Raw genomic sequence first — 27766 nt, 5'->3', positions numbered from 1 at the left:
GAAGGATGCTGAGTTTTGAACTGCCAGGCAGGAGGCCTAGAGGAAGACCAAAGAGGAGGTTTATGGATGTAATGAGGGAAGACATGAAGGTAGTTGGTGTGAGAGAAGAGGATTCAAAGGACAGGGCTAGATGGAGGAAATTGATTCGCTGTGGCGACCCCTGAAGGGAAAAGCCGAAAGGAAAAGAAGAAGATCCAGTGTTTTGGTAAAGTGTGTGTACAGACAAAGATGTATTCTATTTTGAAATAAAGAGTTAGTGTTTATTGAACAAAATGTGTTTCTTCCCTTGGTACTCCTCCTTTATGGTAGAAAGCACAGCTCTACTGTTACTCACCCACTTGGTGAGTTGGAATCCTCCTTTGCTGCACAGCTCCGCTAAGTCTGCTCTCAGCAGCACTGCTTCCTGTACTGTGGGCAGAGAGGTTAGACAGTCATCCACATAGAAATTCCTCCGTATGGTGTTGGTTACATGAGCTCTGATGTGGGAATTGTCGTCAGCAGTCCTTCACAAGGTAAAATTAGCACAACTCGGGGAGGAGATGGCTCCAAACAAGTGCAACTAGCATGCGGTGGTCTACTGGATCCTGCTCAATGTGTCCACCTGACCACCACAAAAAGCACAGGAAGTCTATATCCGACTTGGAGACTTTCACTTGGTGAAACATGGATTTTATGTCAGCCATTAGTGCAACAGGCTCCAGTCTAAACCTGAGCAAGACCCCTATTAGTGAGTTGGTAAGGTCTGGGCCTTGCAAAAGTTCAGAGTTGAGGGATGTGCCCTGAAACACCGCACCACAGTCAAACATCACCCTTGTGTGTTTTTTGGGGGGTAATGGACTGCATGGTGTGGGATATACCAGGTTCTTCAATCACTTTGTTTTCCCTCTTCCCGGGGGACCACCTCAGCTTGTCCATTGGCTAAAACATTACTGAGAAAGGCAGTGTACTCTCTGTGGAAAGAGACATCTTTCTTTAGTCTTTTCTCGAGGCTCATGAGACGTTGCATGGCTATATGGCGGTTGCTGGGCAGTTGTAAATCATCTTTCCTGAAGGGCAATTTTTAGAGTGTAGTGTCCGTCTACTAGTGTGACTGACCCAGTAGCAATTTTGAGGAACTTCTTATCCTCAAGTGACATTTCACACTTTACTTCGGATGCCTTTTCATTAAAGTCGTGATTGTACTGAGTAATCAACTGCTGCTCTAGGTTTGCTACAGAGATTCTGTTTACTGTGATAGACCGAGAGACAGTGTCGGTACTAGACTCACCACCTCTTAAGGGACCATTGACTACCCACCCCACTAGGGTCTTCACTGCATAGGCTCCTTCACTCTGACTATTTATGATTTCCCAGGGTTCAATAACCTTTGCGGCGTTTACTCCTATCAGTAACTCAATGTTGCCGTCTATCTCAGGCATGTCAACATTTTGCAGATATGGCCATCTAGCGAGATCCTGCTTAGTGAGAATGTGGTCAGTAGTGACTGGCATCTCTTTTCATCCGGTAACTGCAGAAAACTGTTTGCCTTCATTCCAGACACTTCTACTTCTACCAACATACATTGGTACTGACTTCTTCTGGCACATCATTTGTAGCAAGATGTTGGTTCTTTTGCCTTTGATGTTTAACTGAGACATGAGGTGTTCTGTACAGAAAGTAGCTGAGCTACCGGGGTCAATAAAAGCATAGACAGGGACGATCTTATCTCCTTTTCTAGCTTTAACTTTCACAGGCACTACTGAGAGGACATTACTGGCCCCAGTACCAGCCCCAATGTGCCCACATGCTTTGAGGTGCATCTCTGCTGTGTCACTCTTCTCCTTTTGCTCAAACTGCCCTATGTGAAGAACACTGGGATGCTGTTTGGAGCAAACTGTACAGCTGAGTCTCTGTCTACAGTGTTTGCTGAGGTGACCAGCTTGCTGTAAACAACAAAAACAAATTCCCTTTTCCTTTAGGAAATCTATTTTGTCTTTGTGTCTGTTCTTTCTGAATGGATTACACTGATCCAAAGTGTGCTTGCTGTTGCATAGGCAGCAAAGTTGCTGTAATTGTTCTCAGGTTGCTGTAGCTGAGTTGGAGTAGTGGAGACACAAGTTGCAAAGCTGCTGCTGCCACTGGCCCTGGGCTTGGCTCTAGTGGGGATAGTTTCTTTTGCTCTTGGAGCTCTATCCTGGTTGCCACCATATACTGGGTTAGAGACTACTCTCACTTGCCTCTCCAGAAATGCTACAAGATCTATGAATTGAGGTCTGATATTTTGCCTCTCCTGCAACTCACACACACTGGCCCTCCATCTTTCTCTGATCTTATAGGGAAGCTTCATGACCAAGAGTTTCATATTTGATGACATGTTGATTTCATGAGAGTATCTCATGTCCTCCATGGCATTACTACAGCTCCTCAAAAATATTGTAAAGGCTTGTAATGCTTTTGAGTCCTCTGCTTTCACTGAAGGCCATTCTAGTGCTTTCCTCATGTATGCTGAGCTGATTTTGAACTCATCTCCATACTGCTCCTGCAACAAAGATCTTGCTCTTTCGTGACCTTTATCTGGGTTCATGTGGAGACAACTCCTAACAAGATCTCTGGGGAGGCCACCAGTATACTGATCAAGGAAGTACAGCCTATCTGCACTACTATCAGTCTTGCATTCAACTATGTGTTCAAAAGCTCTGATGAATGGCTTATAGGGCAAAACATCACCATTGAATATTGAGACTTCTCTTTGAGGGAGATTGTGTTGTTTCATTAGAGTGGTTGTCAAATCAGTTTGACGTTGCATGATGCCCACTAAACCTTCATGACTCGGACTGTTCCGTGATGTCACTACTGGTTGGTCAGAGGCTGATGCTTGAAGTGGAACAGCACTAGGGTTGGGAGGACTGGATGTCTGAGCTGAGCTGGTTCTCCTTTCTACACTCACTCTCTGTATAGGGATAGGTTGAAAGTGAACACCTTCCTTCTGGTGAACATGTGGAGTTTGCAACATTGAAGGGCCTTTGCTAATTCTCTCTTCACTTGGTAGGGTTTCAGCTGGTGGCTTACCTGGTTCTGGCTGCTTATCAGTAGTGGACCCAGCTGTTAATTTGGTCACCACAGACCCTTGTCTCTCAGCGGCCATGAGAACTGCCAGCTTGGATGCTGAGACCACTAGCTGCATTTCCAGTTCCAAGGCTTCAATATTCAATATTCCTTTCAGTAAATGACACGCAATCACATTTAACAACGTACGTGTATTTGTCAACACACAGAACACATGGCATCATCACAAAACTCAACAAGTAATATAAAACAAAAACAGTCCAACAAGTACTGAAATATAACCTACTCTAAGCCGGCAATAATAACTAAATGTCCAAATACCCAGTCCACGTGTGTTGCAGGCCTGGTGCTTGTAGTTTTTGTTGCATCGATCCCGTCCGGCGGCTGCTCCTGGGCTCATAGCACTGCACAAGCAAATTCACAGTCCGTCAGAATGGATGCTCCTTGGCGTAGAATTGATCCACACCTGCTCCCTCTGCGGTAACGAAAACTGGCGACTTCACACGTTGTCCCTCCCTCGTGGGAATGTGTGCTAAACACCGCCACACTCTGCTATTAATCCGTACGGTTTTCTCTCTTAATCTCCGCCGTCTCTTCGCGCGCTTCTCCCATCAAACTTCTCTATATGTGCTTCTCGATCTTCCGGGCACCTGACTCTTTTCCTGTACCCCATTGGTTCATGAAACCCACAGCACCTTTGCAGGTTAGTCCCTCTCTGTGTGTCCTTTTTCATAGGTCCGTGAGTAAACAAATTCCCTCACAGTATCCCCAGCAATACAGAGAATACACCACACATTTCATCAAACAAGTCAACATAATAATTCAACATAATAGTGAGTTTTCCTCCAACATGAATTAAACATTTTAATAATGCTTTACCCAGGGTATTTTATCTGTGAAATGATATAAATACTTTTATTTTATCAAATATTTATTAACTATTTATTTATTAACGATTTGTTATAAAAAATTTTTTTTAAAAATGTCCCTCTCACCCTTTCAGGGTGGTATCTGTGTGTCATCCTCAAGCTCGGGTCCTCTACCAGAGGCCTGGGAGTCTGAGGGTTCTGCGCAGTATCTTAGCTGTTCCTAGGACTGCGTTCTTCTGGACTGAGGCTTCAGATGTTGTTCCAGGGATCTGCTGGAGCCACTCTTCCAGTTTGGGGGTCACTGCCCCAAGTGCTCCTACTACCACGGGGACCACATTAACCTTAACCTTCCACATCTGTTCCAGCTGTTCTTTCAACCCTTGATATTTCTCAATCTTTTCGTGTTCCTTCTTCCTGATGTTGGCATCAGCTGGAATCGCCACGTCTATCACCACTGCTCTCTTCTGCTCTTTGTCCATCACCACTATGTCCGGTTTGTTAGCCAGTAGCTGTTTGTCGGTCTGGAAGCTGAAGTCCCACAGGATCTTAGCCTTGCCGTTCTCGACCACCTTCGGTGGTATGTCCCATTGGGATTTGGTACTTCTAGTCCATACCGGGTACAGATGTTCCTGTACACTATCACAGCTACTTGGTTGTGCCTTTCCATGTATGCTGAGCTGGCGAGCATCTTACACCCTGCTACCACATGCTGGACTGACTCTGGGGCTTCTTTACATAGCCTGCACCTTGGGTCAGATCTACTGTGGTAGATATTGGCCTCTATTGCCCTTGTACTTAGGGCCTGTTCTTGTGCTGCCATGATCAGTGCCTCTGTGCTGTCTGTCAGTCCAGCTTTATTCAGCCATTGGTAGGTCTTCTTGATATCAGCCACTTCCTCTATCTGACGGTGGTACATGCCGTGTAGGGGCTTGTCCCTCCATGTTGTCTCCTCCTCCTCCTCTTCCTCCTCAGGTTTCTGCTGTCTAAGGCATTCACTGAGCAGTTCATCTGTTGGGGCCATCTTCCTGATGTACTCTTGGATTTTTGATGTCTCATCCTGGACAGTGGCCCTGATGCTCACTAGTCCTCGGCCTCCCTCTTTCCGCTTAGTGTACAGCCTCAGGATGCTGGACTTGGGGTGAAACCCTCCATGCATGGTGAGGAGCTTTCTAGTCTTGATATCTGTGGCTTCTATCTCCTCCCTTGGCCAGCTTATGATCCCAGCAGGGTATCTGATGACCGGCAGTGCATACATGTTGATGGCTCGGACCTTGTTCTTGCCATTCAGCTGACTTCTCAGGACTTGCCTTACTCTCTGGAGGTATTTGGCTGTGGATGACTTCTTTGCGGCCTCCTCATGGTTGCCATTAGCCTGTGGGATTCCAAGGTATTTGTAGTTGTCCTTGATGTCTTCTATCCTGCCCCCTGGTAGGTTGACCCCTTCAGTTTTGATCATCTTGCCTCTTCTTGATACCATCCGGCCACATTTGTCTAATCCGAATGACATCCCTATGTTGTCGCTGTAGATCCTGGTGGTGTGGATCAGTGAGTCAATTTCTCGCTCATTCCTGGCATACAGCTTGATGTCATCCATGTAGAGGAGATGGCTGATTGTTGTCCCGCTTCGGAATTGGTATCCGTAGCCACTCTTTGTGATGATGTGACTGAGGGGGTTCAGGCCTATGCAGAACAGCAGTGGTGATAGTGCATCCCCTTGGTATATGCCGCACTTGATGTTAACTTGGGCAATTGGCTTGGAGTTAGTCTCCAGGGTTGTCTTCCACTTCCCCCATTGAGTTCTTGATGAAGGCTCTTAGTGTCCTGTTGATCTTATACAGTTCCAGACATTCCAGTATCCACGTGTGTGGCATTGAGTCGTAGGCTTTCTAGTAGTCAATCCAGGCGGTGCACAAGTTGGTCTGCCTATTCTTACAGTCTCTGTGTACTGCTCTGTCCACCAGTAGCTGGTGCTTGGCTCCCCTGGTGTTACTACCAACTCCTTTCTGTGTCCCACTGTATTGATCCATGTGCCTACTCATCTTAGCGGCCATGATGCCTGACAGGAGCTTCCATGTTGTACTGAGACAGGTTATTGGCCGGTAGTTGGATGGGGTAGATTCCTTCTGTGGGTCTTTCATGATCAGGACTGTCCTGCCTTCAGTCAACCATTCTGGGTGCGTCCCATCCCTTAGCAGCTGGTTCATCTGTGCTGCTAGACGCTCGTGGAGTGCTGTCAGCTTCTTTAGCCAGTATGTATGGATCATATCGGGGCCCGGTGCTGACCAACTTTGAAGAGTTGGACCTTAGGTCCACTAGCCATCGGTGTTGTGTGATGCTACTCTTTCCCATAGTATTTCTCCACCTCAGCTCTTGGTGGGTCTGGCCGGATCCCTGCCACTGAGAGTACACCTTTGCTGGTTGAGTGGAGAAGGTCTTGTTTATTCTCCTGGCCTCAATCTCCTTGGTGTATCGCTTCAGTCGGGTAGCCAGAGCTGTTAGCCTCTGTTTGGCAGTTTCGAGTGCTTCAGGTATGGAGAGCTTGCTGTATTTCCTGGGTGCCCCTTTATTCACCATGTTCCCCTTCTGTAGCTCGGCTAGCTGGCTGACTTCTCTCCGTGTCGCCTTTATCTTGGCCTCTAACCGTCTCTTCCATGGAGGGTATTGTTTGTTATGCCTTGTGTTGATCTTGTATCCCAGCATCTCACATCACATTCACATCTTCTAGCAGATCTTCTGAAGGTAGACAGGTGACAACTTAGCTTCGGTATTTGTCGGAGGCTCCAGGTTTCCATTTGGGTCACGATCTTCCTTCGCAGGTCAGCAGCTCTTGTATTGAGGCTGTCTATGTCTCTTGGGGCTTGGTACCCAATCACGGATTGTGGGGGGGGTGATATCCCCCCGCTGACCCGGCGTCCTGGCTCCCCCTTGCCCCTCCCCCTTGTAGCATTGTTGTTGTATTTCATCGATCTCTAGGTGTGACAGCAGTTTTCGGTTACGGATGTTGGAACACTGGGCTAACAGCTGTTTCTTTTTTAGCCTTGATTGTGGGTTTCGAAGCATCCATTGGTCCCACATCCGCCCCATATATCCCCTCTCTCTGGGATTACTTGCGTAGTAGCATTCCAACAACTCCGTATTCTCTGCCCTTGTCCATGTGTGTCTTGTTCCGGTCGCCCATTTGTCATCAGATTGCCCTGGTTCCCTAGCATCTGACACGGACCTTGTTAACCCGGGCGACGTCCGAGCCGGTATGACTCTGTCATTATTGTGTTCAATCATGTTTGAGGTAGGCTCGTATAGCATTAAGGGTCTTGCCTAAGGACCCTCACTGGATAGTGCCCGCCATGTCTGGGGTTCGAAGCCACGCCCACGCCCTCCTGCATTCCAGACCACGCCCTCCTGCATTCCAGACCACGCCCCTTTCTGCATTTCACGTTGACTGGATAGTGTTTGTCCCGACCGGGATTCGAACCCACAACCTCCTGCATTCAAGTCAGTTGACTTAACCACTGTACTATCCAGCCACTTATATATATATACAGTATATAGGAAGTCAGGAGCTTTCTTGCTTTATAAAAGATAAAAGATAACAATCTTATATCTACGGACATAAGATGCTACAAGTGGTTGTATGTACATTATGATCAGCAACCACACATCTATGGGTTCTATGGTTCAGACCTCTGACAACACTCATGAATATAAATGCAACTCATTGGAAAGAAGCGGTAATGTTTACCTTATCATTAGTATTTATTTATTGTATCTACATCCTAAGTTTATAAGCTGGTCTATCAGTGTATTCCTATAGCACATGTAAAAACAACTGACAAGTGACCAAAAAGCTTTTTTATAAACTCCTATGCATGTAAAAAGAAGTTCCTTTCTGTAAGTACACTACATAATGACCCAAATCGAATTTCAGATTTAAGCCATTGAGCCTAATCACCACAGAAATACCGTCACAAATATAAATTACATTTAGATGAAGACCCAGCCCTGCCCATATGTGGTCAGTTAATCCAATCAGGTGGCAGCTGGAGGGAAAATTCATTCATGTTGCATGGATTTAAATGGCATCTGTTTTAAGAGAGCCTGGAGGGAATCTGCTGAGTGACCAGACAAATGATGATATTGTGAGGTTTACAGGAAACTATTTTCTACATTAACACAACAACAGGATGTACAGGAGCTTGATGCACACAAACATTAGGTGTCACATGTGTGTGTATTCTAAACAACTAATTGCAGGTTGCAGGTTAAAGCATCTAACACAAAAAGGGAGCAAATTCTTCTTCTGAGTCTTCCAAATTTTTAAACCTCCCCAGCGCTGAACAGAAATGTGAATCGCGGCACTATAGAAACTATAGAAAACAGGCATAAAGTCAAAGAACAGTCAGAGAGCAGCGCTGAATTCAACGTTTATTTCTTTTTTATTTTTTTTTCTACAAAAATGAAGATGTTAATTTAACAAGTTGTTTCATTTGAAGCCAAAGTGAAACTTTCAAAAAGTACATTTCCAAATGTAATTCTCTATATAGTGTCATATTTAAATATTAGATTTAAACACTTTTTTCTTTTCATTATAATGTTTTCTGTTTTTCCTGCAATGCTTAACATCCTTAGTGGAACCTTTAGAAGGCATATTTCCCAATTTATTTATTTTTTGATAAACATTTTTCTAATTGTTAAACTTCTAAAGTGAAACCTTTAGAGAATTAAGACCATTCTGGAAAGTGGGAAACATTTGCGCTGACAGCAACTGATGTCATGTTGCTCAGCAAAGAGAGCGTCTTAAAAAAGTCTCTTTTCAAGAACGCCTCTTTCTCAGCACCGCTTCTTCTCCTGCTGCGCGTGCTTCAAGGTGCGACATTTGCTCTGTGGAACCACAGGACGCAGAATTCGCTTCACCTTCCTCTCCAAACCTCATCCGCACAAAGAATGAGGGTCGATGTGTCGCTCTTGTGGCATACCTGACCTCATTCACACAAAGAATGAGAGTCATCTTGACATGGACGGGACAAGAGGCGACGGTTCACGGTGGGGCCCCTCGGGCCGGCGCCGTGCTACCTGGATGGGAATCCTCCGCAGGAGTATCCAGGGATGAGTAGAAACAGGCTCATCCTTTTCATCAGGATGAGTATTTCCAAGCGAGAAGCTTCACAGCATCTGTTCAGGAGTTCAGCCCGGTCCCACGTCAGCGCTCAGGGAGGCTGATCTCCGGAACCCAGTCGTTGATCCGGCGGCTCTCCTCACAGAACAGGTGCAGCTTCTCCAGAGCAGGGTCCTCCCAAGACCCGTCGGCTGGGTTCTGTTCAAACAGGACACAGGAGAGGTTTAGTCACACCAGTCGTTCATAAAACACCTCAGACTTCTAACGAGATTTACAACGAGAACACAATCTCCAGAACGGAGCTGTACACACCGTGATGAGGACGCAGTGGGCGTCTTCCAGCTGCTCCGCCTTGTCGCCGACAATCTCAGCCAGACGCTGCATGTCGCTCACTCTGACGATGCTGATGTCGTTGTCAAAGCAGAAGGACTGGATGAGGGTGAAGTGGATCTGCAGAGCGATGTCACACTCGAACTCCTCATCCATGGCCAAGACGCAGAAGGACACGCTGTCTGGGTCGCTATGGACAACAAAAATCAACCTCTGGCTAACTGCTGTTTTTCAGTGTTGATTCTGTTGAGTTGTCAGAAGATGTCAAAATCGCATTTGTGCGTGTTTACTTACTCAGTCATGATTTTAGCGCTCTCATAGACACCAACAGTGAGTCGATCCTCGCTTAGAGCACACAGCAGCGCTTCTTTCAGAGATTTTCCAGGAGACTTCATGATGAAGTTTTAGCTCACAGTTCAGCTGATTTGATCAGAAACTTCAGAGAAGGGGGTTTGCACTGCCCCCCAGGACTGTGCCAGGATTTATACTGCGACCCGGCACACGCTAGCTCTTTGATTGGCTGTCCAGCGCACAATGGCTACAACAGACTAGAATCACCCACTCCACCCTCAGGGACGCGTGCCTATAGAAAAGTCTTAGAGAGTCAGGGGCAGCTTTGGATGTAGAAACTCTTTGACCTTTAAATGATTCTTTGAGGTTACAGGAAGAATAAAACCACACAGGACGACCAGACTGCTGTCGTCAAAGTCTTCAAAGTTCTGGAAGAGTTGGAGGTGACGAGAAACTCCCACTGAAACAAGGACCAGACAAGAAGTGTTCAGACAGTCTTTACATCATTGTGTTGCTCACACTTTTGTGTAATTATGTGACCAAGCAGTTTCAGATTCTCACTTTTCTGCATGGACATACTGTATATTAAAAATGACTTTAACTTACTCCAGTTGTCAGTTCTGTATTATTTTTGTCAGCTGACATTTCAATTTTTTCAGAACCAAACAGTCCCAAATTTGAATCAATGAATGAAATTAATTTTAGTGCAATGACAAAGATACATTAGTCAATGTTTTTGCAGCTCTGATGTCCATATAAGGATCACACATGCACTGCAGATGTTTGATGCCAATCTGACAAATATAAGCGCTTTTGGTTTAACTTAAACTGCATCACCATTCATAGCGTTCATGTGATTACTTGGCCTTAGACAATAAATGAATACGGACCTGATAATCAGAATGAACACAAATTCAAGACTGCTGATAGAATTTGATGCCTTGGAGAAATGCATGGTCAGAAGATAGAGGTTGGCTGGAGCAACAGGGTGGCTGGCCTTAAATGAACTTGAAACTTGAAATATGAAATCAGTAATCACAGAACATAATACGAGATAAATCTGAAATAAATCTCAAAGTCACTTTTAAAAAAACAAACTTAAATCACATGAAACGAAAACAGTTGTTGGACATCCAACAGGATTTAAACTTAGTTATCTGCTGTGACTCTGTGTCTCTGAATGCGCACAGACAACTCGTTCTCTGCATTGAAGTTATAGATCGGTGGCACGCGCCGCTGCTTTGCATTTAAGAAGGGTCTCACTTGAGGCGCGTGGCATCTGGAGGTGGCGGCGTGCTTTATCTCTCTGTCTACGTCACTCCCCTTAGCAACCGGGAGATCCCATCTGTCCCTGGGGGGAAGGTGAAGGAAAAGGCGCACAAAAGGTGGGAGGCAACACCTGCTGGGCGTGAAGGTCGGCCCCCATTTCGCTCCTAATATGATTTTTAAGTCATCGGGTTAAATAAAACCCGAGTTGTGCTGAATCTGGTTTGTTGACTGTCTGTATTTTAAAGCTCAAACCCAAATTTGATCGATGACACATCAGAAATCGTTGTACTTTCACTATATCGACCATAGATCCGCCTATTTCCTCATATACGTACTTTAAATCTTTAATACGATTTTCTCTCGCAGACTCTTTCATCCCTGCAGGAAGGTTTGGGGTTTCTTAAGTCGCCGCGGGTCACCAGAAAGGAGCTTTGACCACCAACACCTGTCGCGCCCTGCCGGGGGGGCCTACGTCTGGCAGATGTGATGCAGATAACAATAGAGCGGTATCGACTTGCACACGTTGGCCCTGTGGCCATGCAAGCTGATCCTTCCGAAAATAGCTCAGAGTTTGAATCTTCATCAGCTGGACCCGAATCAGACTTTAGATCAAACGCCTATGGGCCAGCTGATGTGTTTGCAGCACGCACCCAGGAATTAGAATGGACAAGTCGCTGTATATACAAGAAGGTTGTTATTTAACCAAACACACTGTCAGCATTCTTACACATGTTTACAGCTCATGTTCACAGCTCAGCTGGAAGCGATTTTGTTTTTTCTGCTTTTAGGTGTCTGCGCATTTGGAAAAGAACAGAGTTCGCTGACGAAGTTTAGGTCATAAACTCTTCTCTTTGGGATTCAAATTTAATCAGAATTCAGACACAAGTCTGGCAAATGTTGAGGCTTGTAGACAAAAGAACGGCGCACCCTGGGGTCGGAGTTGACCTGGGTTTAGGGAAGAGAGGGGAGGGGGGCGTCATAACGACAGTTCTCCATCTGCCGCTCTGCTTTCCGCAGAACAATGGTGCTGAATCAATCACCTCCAAACTGTGTCTCTTACGCAGCAGCGGTCGCACACATGACCCGATACAAGATGTTTTTATATTTATTATTGTTATTATTCTGATGTATTGCAACCAAAATGAGCATTGCAAACCAAACGAACTGTTGGAGCAAATTTGTTCTGTTCGTGAAGCAGAAGAAAGAGAGACGTGCGTAAAAGATTGTTCAGGACTAAAAACGATTGGAAACAAGTTTATTTAGAAGTAGAACACATATTTACGAAACCAAAGTGAAGTTAAAACTTTCGTGCAAAATCTAAATGAAGTGAAAGTTATCAGAAAGAAGACACGTGGTGCATCTGTGCAACAAATGCTGAACAGAGCTGTGATAAACCTTCCTGGTTATCCAATAGAATTTGGTTCGTGTGGCCTCTGAACTCCCCAGAGTAAATAAATAAATAAAAAACGCGCAAAGATTTCGTGGACAGCTGATGAACACGTGGTCCGCGTGGGCCAGCAGTGCAGATTTCGCAGCACGCACCAACTTTCTGGCACGCGCTGTTCATTTGCATTTGTATGGGTTTCTGTGATAACAGAAGGCTTCTGTGAGCACAATGGGGCCGTTTTATGACGAGCCCTGAGTCTACAGATGGCATCATCCACCTGCCTTTTCTCTCTGCTCTGAGGGGGGATGGGGCGCTTCATACTGTCTCCATGTTGTTGCAAATCCTGGCTAAAAAAAGTTTGAAAAACTAAATTCTCAATTTGGAGATTCTGCCCAATCTTTGGCAAAATGTTTCTATCTTTTCTCTAACATGTTGAAGGTGGCTGGTCAGGCCGAAAGTGTAGTTTGTGTCAGTTGTTTCTGGTTTCAGAAAGATTAACCTGAAACTCCTGTGCATGCATGAAAGCTCTTATCAATTCATGTTAAAGTACAAATGATGCCCGTAGTGCATTTTTGCAGTTTTATATGCGCTTTGTTTGCTGTAATTTGCACAAAGCAGATGAATCGAGTAGCAAACTTTTTTCGATGAAGCTATTTTTAGTTCCAGAGCTGCCTGCTGCCTCAGAAGGGGGGCGAGGGGGCATGCGTGGCTCAATGACCCTCATCAATCTGCCACGAGCCGGAGACAGACAACGGCATTATCATACCAATACACTATTCAGTTTCAGCCAATCACAACGCAGCGCTTTCACCGAGCCGCACGAGCTCAAGGGTATAAAATAGGGTGATTGGAAGTTAGAAGTCACTCTGTTCCATTTCGGATTTACTCTTACTTTCCTGAACTCTCCCATTTGCGGAATTTTGCCGTCTTCATCATGACTCTGGAGGAGATCCTGATCGAGAAACCTACCGAACGCGCTCAGGGCACCGGCAGCGCCTTGGAGGAGGTGTTGGTGTCAGCTAAAGACAACGACTCGATTACCGTCGGAGTCTACGAGTGCGCAAAAGTTATGAATCTGTAAGTATGACGCTCTCATTTATGATTTAGTTTATTCAAGTTTGAACGGCCTGGTTTGCTGTTTTTGATACTTCTGGGTAACATCTCACGGGCTTCATCTTTGTTTTCACCCCACAGCGACCCAGACAGCGTGTCCTTCTGCGTCTTGGCCATGGATGAGGAGTTCGAGTGTGACATCGCTCTGCAGATCCACTTCACCCTCATCCAGTCCTTCTGCTTTGACAACGACATCAGCATCGTCAGAGTGAGCGACATGCAGCGTCTGGCTGAGATTGTCGGCGACAAGGCGGAGCAGCTGGAAGACGCCCACTGCGTCCTCATCACGGTGTGTACAGCTCCGTTCTGGAGATTGTGTTCTCGTTGTAAATCTCGTTAGAAGTCTGAGGTGTTTTATGAACGACTGGTGTGACTAAACCTCTCCTGTGTCCTGTTTGAACAGAACCCAGCCGACGGGTCTTGGGAGGACCCTGCTCTGGAGAAGCTGCACCTGTTCTGTGAGGAGAGCCGCCGGATCAACGACTGGGTTCCGGAGATCAGCCTCCCTGAGCGCTGACGTGGGACCGGGCTGAACTCCTGAACAGATGCTGTGAAGCTTCTCGCTTGGAAATACTCATCCTGATGAAAAGGATGAGCCTGTTTCTACTCATCCCTGGATACTCCTGCGGAGGATTCCCATCCAGGTAGCACGGCGCCGGCCCGAGGGGCCCCACCGTGAACCGTCGCCTCTTGTCCCGTCCATGCCAAGATGACTCTCATTCTTTGTGTGAATGAGGTCAGGTATGCCACAAGAGCGACACATCGACCCTCATTCTTTGTGCGGATGAGGTTTGGAGAGGAAGGTGAAGCGAATTCTGCGTCCTGTGGTTCCACAGAGCAAATGTCGCACCTTGAAGCACGCGCAGCAGGAGAAGAAGCGGTGCTGAGAAAGAGGCGTTCTTGAAAAGAGACTTTTTTAAGACGCTCTCTTTGCTGAGCAACATGACATCAGTTGCTGTCAGCGCAAATGTTTCCCACTTTCCAGAATGGTCTTAATTCTCTAAAGGTTTCACTTTAGAAGTTTAACAATTAGAAAAATATAAAACATAAAACCTAAAAAAAAGAAAAAAAAAGAAATTGTGTATTCTCTAAAGGTTTCACTTTAGAAAATTGCTCAAGTAATTTAATGTTAAAATGAAGATAATTTAAATGCTTATATTAAAAAAACATACTAAAAACGTTGAAAATTGAAATTATTTGACTTGTGATCCTGTTGAAGCAATGTTGGAAACAAAATATCTTAGTAAAAAAAGTTCCGTGTGATAAAGTTGGAAACTGCGGAAGATGTTTAATAAAATTCAATAATAAGTTTTCCTCTGCTGTGTGTTCACTTTCTCTAGTTTAATCATGTTCTGTGTGCGTCAGATTGTTTGTGGTGGTGATTTAGGGGGAGTGCGCGGGAGGAGGGGGGTGACGCTAACAAAAGTTTAAAACCCAGCAGATTTGTATGGACGGCCTGATGCCTGTCAGCTGCTCGGCGTTGTCCCCCCAGACCATCACCTTCTGTGTTCCCTCCTCCGGCAGACCTCATCTGCATTTGTATGGCGCAGCGCACAATAGCGGATCTCTGCGCATGTCAGCTCCAGCGGTCCGCACAGAACGCCTATTGTTCGTCCTACAGATGTCTCCTCGGCCACGCCACGCCATCTGCCGCTTCTCGCAGGTGGGGGTCGGGCATGGTGAGAATAGGCGGAGCCGGGGCTTGGTGGGTTCAGTGCCAGAGGGGGTTGCCGGGTCGGGCCTGGCCGGTTTGGGCCAGTTTTGGAGACGGAGAGGGTTCCTCTAGGGTATCATGTGCTTTCCCGCCAGCTGCCGTCCGGACCACTGTTTACTCGCACGCACTTAGTGAAACTTTGGCAAACACACAACAAAGACGCCAGATTGTGTGTGTGTGTGTGTGTGTGTGTGTGTGTGTGTGTGTGTGTGTGTGTGTGTGTGTGTGTGTGTGTGTGTGTGTGTGTGTGTGTGTGTGTGTGTGTGTGTGTGTGTGTGTGTGTGTGTGTGTGGCGTAGCATCAGCCACCTGCTCCACGTGACGCACCACTTTCCATTCTTTTTTTCTTGTGTCCTCCAAACCTCTGCGCACGCAAAACGTCTGAAAAGAATTAAACAGACGCACACTGTTACTTTGCAAGTTGTTGTTTTTTACCAGGGGACGGACGTAGACTCATTTGTTTTGCCCGTCTGATTGTCGTGGGTACATTAAATAGGATTCGTCCTCAGAACCTTCAGCCAAATCATTTGAGAATGAATAATACACTCAATAGTCGAAAGCTCATTCATGACTTTTAATATTGCTTAATTTCTTCAGGCACTTCCACATAAAAGCTATTCCATAAAGTTTCACAGGAAGGACGAAAACAAACAAAATCAAACCTAAACACTGATAGTGTTTGTTACTTAAAAACTACTAGTTTTATTCTAATAAGGAATATGAAATATAAAACAATAAAGAGCACTACTGCATTTAGTCTTAATATAAAAGAAGGCTGTGTAAAAGCTGCTGGATGGTTTCTCCTGTCTGCTATGAAAGCACACACAGTTTGGAGGTGTGTCTGAGGCCCCTGTAGGCCCGGAGCCCCTCCCTCTTGGGGTCCCTGACCATCCCTCGGACCACTGGCAGACTGTCACAGCCCCTCCTCTTCTGGGCTTGGTGCACCAGGATTCGATGAACTCCGGTGAGGGGGCTGCGGCAGTCTTTGAGCTGATTGTTCCACAGGTGCTCTGCGGTGATGCCCAGCTCCTCCAGCGAGGTCCTGACCTCCTCCTCTTCCTCCTCCAGGTACCCTCGCTCTGAATCCATCAAGCTTTGCAATGGACTTGGTGGTTCAGGAGGCATCCATGACCAGGGAAACTCCACAGGCAGCAGCCAGTCGCAACCTAGCATCTGGTCGATAGCGAAGCGTTCAGCAGGAGACGTCTTCAAGAGGCCTTTGATCAGCCTCTGGCAGGGGCCGGGCACCCAGGGGGGGACGGTGTAGGCCGCTTCCATGATGCTGCGCCGCAGTTTCCCCATGGTCTCAGCGCGGAACGGCATAGTTCCAGTCACCATGAAGAAAAGCAGGACCCCCATCGCCCAGATGTCCACTGGGGGCCCGAGGTAACACTCGTCCTTGAAGAGCTCTGGTGCGGCGTAAGGCGGCGAGCCACAGAAGGTGTCCAGCATGTCACTGCGGTTTGACACCCGCGTGCTGAAGCCGAAATCAGCCACCTTCACACAACCGTTGCTGGTGAACAGAACGTTCTCCGCCTTCAGGTCCCGGTGGATGATGTTGACATTGTGCTGCATATTTAATCAGACAATAATTACATTATTAAATAAACAAATATTCAAAATCAAGTTGCTGGTAAACAGAACGTTCTCCGCCTTCAGGTCCCGGTGGATGATGTTGACATTGTGCTGCATACTTAATCTTGTCTGATATAATATATATAATAACATTATTAAACAAATATTTAAAATCAAACAGTAACAAGGCAGTCAGAAACTGCAACATCCTGAATTCAAGATTTTGCCCTGACGTACACATTATTGTGCCTCTGACTTCCTGAAAATGTTGCTTTTTGTTTTGTGATCATATCTCATCAGGTTTCAGAGATGTGTACCTAAAAAGGTATACAGTGTGCCGTCATTACTCGCAGTTAATGTGTTCCAGGAACCGCTCGCGATTAACAAATTCCGTGATAGAACGACAAACTATTTATCTTATTATTTACGGTATTTTAAACGTTTGTGAACCCTCCCCGTGCTGGTATTTAACCACCTTCTATCTGTATTACCTTTTCCCACACTTATCGACTGTTAAAAGCACTTTTGTGTCTCACGGAAGTCCGAGACTCACGGAACGTAGCCCACTTCCGGATGCCGTCATTAGAATGCGTGTACGGTATCAAATGACTGCCTACCAAAAGACCGCGATGAGTACAAAAGTTGAAATTCGACCTTGACCTAGTTTTCACAAAGTCATCACCTCATTTTCATCCTCTTTGCCACCTGAGTAATGTGATTTTTGTTTCATCTTTCTATCTGCAACGGTTGTGAAGATATTTGGTGGACATACGTATGAAGACACAAACACTGACAATTATAAATCATCATCGCTTCGCGGGATGTAATTAAATTATTAAATGCACAAACATTAAAGCATTTTATCATTTATCTATTCCGTTCTGGTGGTTTATTATTCACTTACTAAGTTCTCATGTCTGTGGTGATGAGAGGTTGTGTAGTCACCAGCTGATATCACCAGCATTGTGGTATATTATCTTTACTTGAATTTGATTGGCCTTAATCTTTTGTAACCATTTTACCTGTGTAGAGTTGCTGGGGGTGGGGATAAGGGGGGTGGAGCCTGTCCAGGTTGGTACACCAAACCAAACCCAAATGAAACCTGTTGTAGTCTTGTGTGCATCAATAATATCTGATTAACCTTCAGTAATCACAACACAAATTTACAAGTCAATGTGAAAATGAAGCTCCTGCTTCTGGTCATATTACTAACCATATATTTGAAGGCAGAGAGGATTTGAGCAAAGGTGATTTTACTGGCGCTGTCGGACATTTTCCCTTCGTTACAGATCTTGCTGTGGAGGTCTCCTCCACCAGCGTACTCCAGCACCAGGTAGAGGCGGCTTGGCATCTCTACCACCTCATACAGGCGGATGACGTTTGGATGTCGCAGGAACTCCATGCTGCTGATCTCCCTGGAGAGCAGACGCTGAGCCTGGGCATCCAAACGGGTCTTATCCAGGATCTTCAGAGCCACTTTGTCTGTGAAGTGGAGACAAAAGGAGGCGTCATGGAGGCGTAGGGAAAGGATGACAAAATAGGAAGTGACTTGGGAATGGAAACTGGACAGAAACAATAATTAAAAAGTAAAAACTGAAAGTGTTGATCAATATTATAACATGGACTGTTGGACAGACAACAGTGATGGTCTGTTTTACCAGAGACGTGGACAAATAAAATTACTTGAAAATACCGTTCAGTCACAACATGTTATTTGTTTTGACATTTTAGAGACTAATCTATTTAAGTGAAGGTGGACTCGAGTTAACAAAGCAGCAGCTGCAGCCTTATTGAGGTTTACAGACCTCGTCTGACCAGAAACCCACCAAAGTGTCATCAGGAGGATCAAGTTCAATCTGTTTGTTGTGCAAATCTGAGTCTGTGTGGTTACAATATGTTTTTCACGTCATTCCATGTGAGGAACAGAGGGAGGCAACCAATATGTGACGTAATTATGAATGCTTTTTAGCTTTGGAACTTCTTCTCTGCAACATGACGGTTTCTGTCACATTCAGTAGAATTCGGTCAGATGACGAGGTGACCGGCTGGGGTCGGGTCTGTACTCACTAAGATGTGTAGATTTTTACCTTTAGTCAGAGCATGGAACGCCAGTTTGACCCTGGAGAAGGTCCCACAGCCGATCTCCCCCCGGACCTTGTAGAAGCCCACCCTGCGACCTATGATCAGCTCTTTGATGGTGTTCTCGTCCTTGCACATGTCGAGGGTGAGCTTCTGCAGGGGGGTGAGGCGCAGCGGGCCATCAGCTTCCTCATCCTCTGGATCGAAATCGGAGCTGTCAGTCAGGCTGTAGGTGCTGTGGAGCTGCTTGGTGCTTGTCACCTGATACTGTCCTCCTGGCATTTTTACAGAAGGCTGAAGATCAGGTCGTCTTCAAAAACACGATCATGTCAGTAAATCCATTCCATTTCATGAGCAAACATAATAAAGATAAGATGTTTAACATTCAACATTTATTTGATTGGATACACTAGCAGTGATTTATCACTGCATTTATTAGGAAATACTGGATGTGGCCAGAAACATCTACAGAATGAGTTTAACTTCGGACAAAAGTGTCTCAGAAATGAGGTAAAAGCTGGAAATGGTTCAGCTGCTGACTGCATGAAACCACCTTCAACATGACAGGTGAACATTTAAATCATCTACATTCCAAGCCTTAAAACACTTTAGGATTGCCTCTACACAGAACACAAACCGAGAAATGTCTTGTGCAATTAAAAAAAAAAGTTTTACTGTAGTTTACTTATGATTAGAAACTGGCAAACCTCCAGTAGCTTCAGTGAGAGTTCGAAGTCATAGAAATAAACATTGTTGTTGTCTTACCAAGTTTCCAAATTGCAGCTCTGCATCAAAGCACAGTTGCAGAATCTGCTGAAGAACCTGTGGCCCAGCATGAGCCAGAGAAATCCCCGTCTTCACTTACATCCTGAGAGCTTGTTGTCCAATTGAGGCCAGATGTCCTCTCCCCCTCCGACTACTGAGCCCTGATGGTCTAAAGCAACAGAATGGGAGGGGACACTTGCGCCATCAGTCCCGTGGACAGACAACATGGGCTACTTTGGCCATGCCCCTTACCACTCAGCTTTCTGAGTGTTCACTGTCTTCTCCTCCCTCTCCTCCTCCTCCTCTCCAAGTTACGAAAGATTAAGGTGGTGTCATGAACTCTAATCCTGATTTGATGTCTGTCCTTTTAAATCCTTTCAAACGGCTAACATCAATTTATAAAACCAAAATGAGTCCAAAAGGATGCAAGAGATGACGGACATGAATGGCTGCTGTGTCTTTCGTACATATGACCAGAATGCTTCGCTGCCTGCTTTACTTGTATGAGAGAAAGGGCTGCTCTGAGGTCGGTTTCCTGACTTTTGTGAAGGTGAGCTGTTACGCAACGGCTTTAACCAATGTTCCCATTGAGAGATTAGCTCTCTGCTCTGTTTAGACGCTGGCTGAGCAGCACAGATAAAGAGATTACGAAGCAGTAGGTCAGCACCTCACCAGGCAGAGCATCTTCAATCAGGTGTGTTGTCCCTGTGAGGAGCAGCCGGGGAACACCATGAGGACACAACAGGCCAGGCTGCTTTATTTTATATAACAGAGGTGTGGTTCAGGCTTTACCATATCTCTCTGTTGCTAATGAATGCTCTCAGTAGAATGAAATACTTCAACACAAAAATACAAATGAACCAAGCAGGTATTTTATGCCCTGATCTGCTTTTCAGGTTGTTCAGAGAAGGAAATCGCTGCAGGCCCTTCCACCATATCACAGTTAGTGGAACACTTTGAGGTCAAACACACAACTCATCCAAGGATGACAAAACAGTGGAAATTAATTTTATTAAAACTTTTCCCTGAATGAACACAACACTAATTCAACCCCCCCCCCCTTGCTCCCATTCAAAAGCCTAATTAAATTAAAGCTTTAGACAAGAATACAGCCTGAATTAAAATACGTCACCCAGGGGTGGGGGGTGGGGGGCGTGTTCAAACATGATGACGCACAACCTGTGGTGCTGTTTAAATAAATTCAACAGGTCTGGGGAACTAAACTCTGCCTTCACGTGACACGACACTTAAACAAATCTGGAAATGTCTTTGTGGTGACTCTTGCCCTGAAGACAACGGGTCATCAGGACGTTTGCCTCGAAACCAACTAGACCCTCCTCTTCTTCAGGCGGTCGCTGAAGCCACTGGCACGCTGGCTCTCTTCCAGCTCTTTGATTCTCTGACGCAGAGACGCAATCTCCTTGTTCTTCTCCTCCAGGAAGACCTGCAGCTTCTAGGGACACAGGCACAAATAATCCACGCACAAACGCACACACAAACAGACACTGTATCTGAATTTCCTTTGGGATTAATAAAGTATATTGCTATCAATCTAATTACTCCTGATGCATTGAAAAATATACCAGCCTCCTGTAACCTCTTGAAACCACCTATGTTATTATTCTCAATCTTGTGGTGTCTTAAATGTCGAAAAATATTCATCACAAACTCCCAGCAGATTCTCGTATTTGAAAGCTGGAAGAAAAGATTGGCGTTATTCTACTCATTCATCAATAATCAGTTGGGAGACTGATTCGATGAAATGTAAAATGGACTTTAAAGCCAAAACAAAGTGGACCCTGTACAGTAACACTGATGCAATGATGCAGGCCGATGGAAAGAAACATGAACTTCCTCTGGACGTCCTCTGAGACAAACACACATCCTCGTGAGCTGAAAACGCATCAACAACTTTAAGTCTTTTCTGTGCCACAATCAGGCCTCCTTGCTACACCGTTGGTGTTTATTTAAAGGTAGTCCTCAAGATACAAACATTCCACTCACAAACCTTCTGAGATACAATCTGACCATCCATCCATCTTCCACCGCTTATCCGGAATCGGGTCGCGGGGGCAGGAGCTTCAACAGGGAGCCCCAAACTTCCCTTTCTCTGGCAACATCCACCAGCTTTGACTAGGGGATCCCAAGGCATTCCCAGGCCAGTGTTGAGATGTAATCCCTCCACCTAGTCCTGGGTCTGCCCCGAGGTCTCCTCCTAGCTGGACGTGCCAGAAACACCTCCCTAGGGAGGCGCCCCGGAGGCATCTGCACCAGATGCCCAAACCACCTCAACTGACTCGTTTCCACGCGAAGGAGCAGCGGCTCTACTCTGAGCCCCTCGCGAACAGCAGTGTTTCTCACCTTATCTCTAAGGGAGACACCAGCTATCCGTCTGAGAAAGTCCATTTCAGCCGCTTGTATCCGCGATCTCGTTCTTTCGGTCATGACCCATCGCTCATGACCATAGGTGAGGGTAGGAACGAAGATTGAACGGTAGATGGAGAGCTTTGCCTCTCGGCTTAGCTCCCTCTTTTGTGACAACAGTGCGGTACAGCGACTGCAATACCGCTCCTGCTGCCCCAATTCTCCATCCAATCTCACGCTCCATTGTTCCGTCACTTGTGAACAGGACCCCAAGATACTTAAACTCCTTCACTTGAGGAAGGACCTCATTCCCCACTTGGAGTTGGCAGTCCACCGGTTCCCTGCTGAGGTCCATGGCCTCAGATTTGGAGGAGTTAATCCTCATTCCCGCCACTTCACACTCGGCTGCAAACCGGACCAGTGAGTGCTGCAGGTCACAGGCCAATGACGCAAACAGGACCACATCATCTGTAAAAAGCAGCGATGCAATCCTGAGGCCACCAAACTGTAACCCCTCCACACCATGACTACGCCTCAATATCCTGTCAATGAAAATCACGACCATACTCTGCCATATCCTTAGTAGACTTGAATTTTATTTTTCCATGCATTTTTATGAAAACCGACGTATAATCAAAAATGACGTAACTCGAAACGACTTGTACCTGTGTTTCATTTTATTATGTGTTGTTTTTATTTGCTGTAATTGTCTTTGTTAACTTTTAGAAAATAGTACTTTTCTATTTAGAGTAGTAATGGCATTTAAATTACCTCAAATGGTGATTAGAGATTGACATTTTATAAATAACGACTTAAGAACAATTCAGCTTCACAAACGATTGTTCACAGGTTGAAGACTACCTGTACAATGATCACACTGATGGAGATACCACACAGCCCTTGTGTGGTTTGTTTGTTTTTAGATAGCAGACTGGCCTTAAATTATAGCAGTATTGTGATGTTACTCACATGGTGGGAGATGAAACTGGAGCAGGAAGAGACATCCAGATTAAACTTCCTCTGCCCATGGAGGCTAGATCTTTAGTTGAACAAACACAGCAATGCCTTGTGTGGAAAGCTAAGGAATTAAAGACATTTGGAGCGACTCACCCTCTTGTAAACACTCTGTGGAAGAAGGCCTGATCCCTGCTGCTGCTGCTGTTGGCTCCACTGAGATGTGCTCTGAACTCTGGCTAACTTCGCACCAAACTGCCAAAACACACAACAAAAGAAAAATACCAGCAAGTTCACAGAGGGGCTGAAACACCTGTTGCATTCACAAACATTAGAAGAAAATCACTCTCCTACTATATCTGAAAATTCCACTGCAGCCTGGTTGAGTCTTGTGAGGTTGGAGTGCTGGAAGTTAAAAGTTGATCTTCTGATTTACCTCCATCTGTACCTTCAAGAGCTCGCTCTGCCTCTCTCTCTCCTGCTCCTTCAGCCTCTTCCTCATAACCTCCACCTCCTCATCTTTTCTCTCCAGCAACTTTTTTACTTCAACATCTTTAGCTTCCACTGTTAGGAGATTATCCGTCAGCCAAACACATCTCCATTATTATAATATTCATGCTTCACGTTGTGTTTTTGAGTTGAGACAAACCTCTCTGGGATTCTTCTTGTGAAACTCGTCTGAGAGGACTGTAATTTCATCTGTGCTGCATATCGTGCATATGGTGTACATTTGACAATAAAGTTGAATATGACTATGACTATGATGTCCTTTCATACATTGTTAAAGTAATGTACATGAAAAAAGGAAGAGCTTTATACTTGTTCTTAATTACAATCATGAGCTTCAGATATATCTGATCCACTGCCCAACGTTCAGGCTTCAGGGCTGTAGAGAGCTTATTTTGTGTTTGCATTTTGTTACTTGCGTTGTGAAAGAGTTTCCATCCTTACGCTGACTGAAGGCCTGATTGTGGGCTTCCTCCACGGCCCTCCTGCTCTGCAGGAGTATAGCCTCTAGCTCCCTCTTGTGTCTCTCTTCTTCTACTCTCGTTTCACCCAGCAGCCTCCGGACCTCAGCCTCTCCTGCCTGAGGACCAAACCACATACACGACAGCAATGACCCACACCGAAGTTACTATTACTACTTTGAAAACAATTGGAAACACTGCCTAGTTTAGTGGTTTGCAAAGTCTTTGGTAATTTTTAAAATACTGGTCAGAATAGATTCAAACTAAAGTCACACTGATGTTTTAAGTGGAAGTCCAAAAAAGAGAAAACTGTTTCTGTCTAGTGGTGATTTTAGTTGAGGCAATGACTGTTGAGGCAATCTGTCATCAGGATCACAAAACACACGAGACAACAAAAATTTATCTATATTTACACTAAGCTTGAAAATTCATACTTTACATCTACTACTGCGAATAACCACATAAACAATAGAGGGTACACAAATTGAGTACATGTTTTATGTATTACTGTACTTGTTTGATGATTATTTTACCACATTTTGTAAATAAAAGCTTAACTGAAAATTTTGATACTATCAGTATCAATAATTTTGTCAGTCAACATCTTCTCTGTTGTGGTTTTTTTAATCAAAACAGAAATACTTTAAAAGATGACAATGTTTTATCAGTATCTGTTACTTCCTCCTGTGGAAACTAAACGTTATGTTCAGATAGACTCAAAAATATAGCGTGATGACAGACTGGCGACTGTAGGAACTGAGGGGATTTTATTAATGACCAGAGTGGTAATGTGAGAGTGCTGTAATGGGGGTGTATTTGTACGCTGTTCCTCATTCCTCATTCCTGTGTATATAAGAAGGGTCAGAGTAGAATGTACTTCCTGAGGAGGCTGGCCTCCTTCAACATCAGCTCTGATCTGCTCAGACTGTTTTACCAGTCCATTGTGTCCAGTGTGCTGTCCTACGCCATTGTGTGTTGGGGTGGTGGTGCCAGGAAACGGGACACAGAGGGACTTGAAAGGCTCATCCGGAGGGCTGGTTCTGTGATCGGTCAGGATCTGGACTCTATACAGACTGTTCTAGAGAGGAGGACTATGTCCAGGTTTAGATCGATCCTGGGAAACACCACCCACTCCTTGCACACCACCTTCGCCCAGCAGAGGAGCTCCTTCAGTGGCAGACTAATGTCACCGAGCTCCTCCACTGAGAGATTCAGGACTTCCTTTGTGCCTCGTGCCATCAGAGGGCACAATCACTCTCTGAGAAGGAGGGGGGCCGAAGCCGCAGGGTCATTAAGGTCGGCTGAGAAGGGATAGACGAGGGGGGCCTGGGACGCACTGTGGATGCACTGTGGGACACTTTGTGGGGGTCCTTAGTGTCAGTTTACAGCTCGGTTCATCTACGTGTTTCTGATCATACATCATCTACACCCAATGCTTCTTTCTTCTTTCATGTCCCTATACTTCCTTTTATTCTAGGTTCTTCTGTTTTCTGTTATAATTATTTCAGTATGTAAATAATGTAATTTATACAACGTCTTTTGGCTGTGCCATTTTTCTCTGTCACTCTTATGTGTATTAATTGTATCTCTTGTGAGCACATGTCACCTGAATTTCCCTTGGGATCATTACAGTATATATCTATCTATCTATTTATTATTATTAATCAGTCCGATTGATCAGCATACTTTACAACTGCACCTAAATTATTGTCCTTCATTGCATTAAAAACGCTGAATTGATTCCATAAATGTTTTGGAGTCAACATCAGACAAACTCTCAGATGTGTAGAAATGCTAAGACTTGGTGACAATATTCATGATACACACTTCCACTCTCAATATGACAGCCCAGTCATGGGTCCTCATACTTCACCTGTTGCTGTAGTTGCTTCGACAACTTGTTAGGTGTTTAGGTTTCGATAAACTGCTATACACGTGCTGGTCATATAATCAGAATATCATGAAAAATGTATTCATTTCTATAATTAGATTCAAAAAGTGAAACATGTACAGTATACAGTATTATATTCATTCATTACACACCGATGGATATATTTTATACGTGAATACTAATGAATATCCCAAATTCAGTATCCCAGGAAATTAGAATATAACTTGAGGTCAATACAAAGAATGATTTCTAGAAATGTTGTCCAAGCTAAGAGTATGAGCATGCACAGCACTCAATATTTAGTTGGGGCTCCTTTTGACTGAAATCTATTCTAATTATATGGCCAGCATATTTATTGTCATATATGGTCGCTTACCCAGTGTCCCTCATATGTTGTTGCATTCACAGTATCACTCGATAGAGAAGACTTTACCTCATCTACAGACCAGCAACAGAAATAGAACCCTCCACCTCTTAAGTAACTTTTTAATTTCCTGCTGTATTCACTTTATTTTGTGTTCAATTCTATCAGCGTCTACTTTTGGCTCAATTCTTACCTCTGCTGCTCTCTCACTCTGTTTCTTTAGGTCAGCCATATCTTTTTTCAGTCTGTCACTCTCCGCTAAAATGAACCATTACATAAAAATCACACAGAATCTAATGTTATTTGCAATGTACAGTAAATTAACATGAAAGACATGCTTAGAGATTTTTAATGATTTTGGATCCAATCTCTTAGTATTGGATAAAAAATAATACAATTTTCACTTAAAAGCAAAAGTATTATCTACAAAAGTATGAAATCATTCATTTGTTATGGTGCATATTACTATATTTTTTTAATGTTTAGAGTTGCCCTAATGTCTTCGTATTTTTATAATTTAAATATGCATAAATTATGTAATTAATTTTTTTTGTTAATGTGCAATGTGAAAATTAGAAGCTACCTCTGAGGTTGCACTGCTCCTGTAGTGTCTGCTGCAGTCTGTTCACAGTGACAAGGAGACCATCTCTCTCTACAACATGCAGATAATTAGAATTACAGGCCATCCGTGTGATTGTTTTATTGCCATTTGTATTTCATCAGTCCAACAGTAAATTTAAACACATTCAGGATTTCAGTGAAACGAAATCTGGTGACACCATCTTAGGAAGACTGTTATTAGCCTGAACCGCCAGCAGAGGGAGACACACACACACACAGACACACACACACACACACACACACACACACAATAGAACAAGCACTAAGGCGGAAAACAGTCAATAAAATTCTATTAACGTATTACAGTATACTTATTCCATTGAAAGTAAAATAAGGATAGGAGCTCACCCTTAATGACAATTTTCTCTTTGGTCTGATGAAATTTTATGAGTCTGTTGCCATCCTCTAGCATGACCTCCAACAAGTGGATCCTGTCATTTAACACCGTGGTGTTCTATTTGATGAAGGCGAGTGTTTAGAAGACGGGGAAACTCACCGTCAAGCAGATAAATGAGTTCAGTTATTACAAGGCGAAAGTTCGCCAGCGTCAGCTATCCGCTAACTAATGAACAATACAGAGATCAATATCAACATGTAACTTCTGTAAATCAGTCTTACCTTCTCTGATTTTTAATTTTTTTTAAATTTAATTTTATACACTGTTATGATCCTCGAAGGGAAATTAAGAAAGCACACTCTAGTCTGAAATGTATTTTTTGACAGCAGACAGAATTACTAGACCAAGACTGAATGTCTGTCTCATACATTAAACTTTTTATCTAAATCATTCTGTGGGGAAATTTTAAAACACGCAAATAAATAAAGAGGAAAGAGACCATGCTAGACAATTAGCCAGGAACGGGTTAGCATCCTCACCTGTTCCAGGTGAGTGAAGGTCTCCATGAAGGTATCGAGATTAACGCCGTTTGCTTTCACCATGTTAGTAGGCTAAGATAGAACCAGCGACAAAAGCTTCGTTAACATGAAGTTATTACGTAATTTATATTTGCTAGCAACGAGGCTGTCAGAGGTGATGCTGACTTCACAGCGCACGA

The 27766-nt window shown here is 44.6% G+C and overlaps 3 protein-coding genes across 5 annotated transcripts; 1 reads left to right on the top strand and 2 right to left on the bottom strand.

The window, feature by feature from the left end:
• Nucleotides 1-8599: 8599 nt before the first annotated feature.
• Nucleotides 8600-9885, bottom strand: LOC137608573 (growth arrest and DNA damage-inducible protein GADD45 gamma-like). Its single transcript, XM_068335059.1, has 3 exons — nucleotides 9652-9885; nucleotides 9340-9547; nucleotides 8600-9225 (listed from the first exon to the last, which is right to left on the bottom strand). The coding sequence occupies exons 1-3, from the start codon at nucleotides 9750-9752 to the stop codon at nucleotides 9112-9114; spliced, it is 423 nt and encodes a 140-aa protein (XP_068191160.1). The 5' UTR covers nucleotides 9753-9885; the 3' UTR covers nucleotides 8600-9111.
• A 3299-nt stretch (nucleotides 9886-13184) lies between these two features.
• Nucleotides 13185-14685, top strand: LOC137608451 (growth arrest and DNA damage-inducible protein GADD45 gamma-like). The gene is made up of 3 exons (XM_068334838.1): nucleotides 13185-13381; nucleotides 13499-13706; nucleotides 13821-14685. The coding sequence occupies exons 1-3, from the start codon at nucleotides 13239-13241 to the stop codon at nucleotides 13932-13934; spliced, it is 465 nt and encodes a 154-aa protein (XP_068190939.1). The 5' UTR covers nucleotides 13185-13238; the 3' UTR covers nucleotides 13935-14685.
• Nucleotides 14686-15708: 1023 nt separating this feature from the next.
• On the bottom strand, nucleotides 15709-27694 carry nim1kb (NIM1 serine/threonine protein kinase). 3 transcript variants are annotated; one of them, XR_011038257.1, is made up of 9 exons: nucleotides 27588-27694; nucleotides 27060-27165; nucleotides 26674-26742; nucleotides 26284-26348; nucleotides 23819-23954; nucleotides 23304-23431; nucleotides 23024-23122; nucleotides 19550-21002; nucleotides 18950-19059 (listed from the first exon to the last, which is right to left on the bottom strand). XR_011038257.1 is itself a non-coding variant. In XM_068335597.1 (4 exons), exons 2-4 carry the CDS (start codon nucleotides 19064-19066, stop codon nucleotides 15941-15943), a joined length of 1302 nt encoding a protein of 433 aa, XP_068191698.1. In that variant the 5' UTR covers nucleotides 19067-19094; nucleotides 19550-20755; the 3' UTR covers nucleotides 15709-15940. The 3 variants fall into 3 exon arrangements, 2 of the variants coding, with proteins under 2 accessions (XP_068191698.1, XP_068191699.1); XM_068335597.1 differs by lacking the exons at nucleotides 23024-23122; nucleotides 23304-23431; nucleotides 23819-23954; ... (2 more) ...; nucleotides 27060-27165; nucleotides 27588-27694 and adding exons at nucleotides 15709-16699; nucleotides 17919-18187 and having other exon boundaries at nucleotides 18793-19094; nucleotides 19550-20755; XM_068335598.1 differs by lacking the exons at nucleotides 23024-23122; nucleotides 23304-23431; nucleotides 23819-23954; ... (2 more) ...; nucleotides 27060-27165; nucleotides 27588-27694 and adding exons at nucleotides 15709-16699; nucleotides 17919-18187 and having other exon boundaries at nucleotides 18793-19059; nucleotides 19550-20754.
• Nucleotides 27695-27766: the final 72 nt, after the last annotated feature.

The sequence above is a fragment of the Antennarius striatus genome, chromosome 15 (genome assembly GCF_040054535.1).
Source record: "Antennarius striatus isolate MH-2024 chromosome 15, ASM4005453v1, whole genome shotgun sequence".
Lineage (NCBI taxonomy): Eukaryota > Metazoa > Chordata > Actinopteri > Lophiiformes > Antennariidae > Antennarius > Antennarius striatus.
The sequence above is the reverse complement of the archived record's forward strand: the minus strand, read 5'-3'. Positions and strand labels throughout refer to the sequence as shown.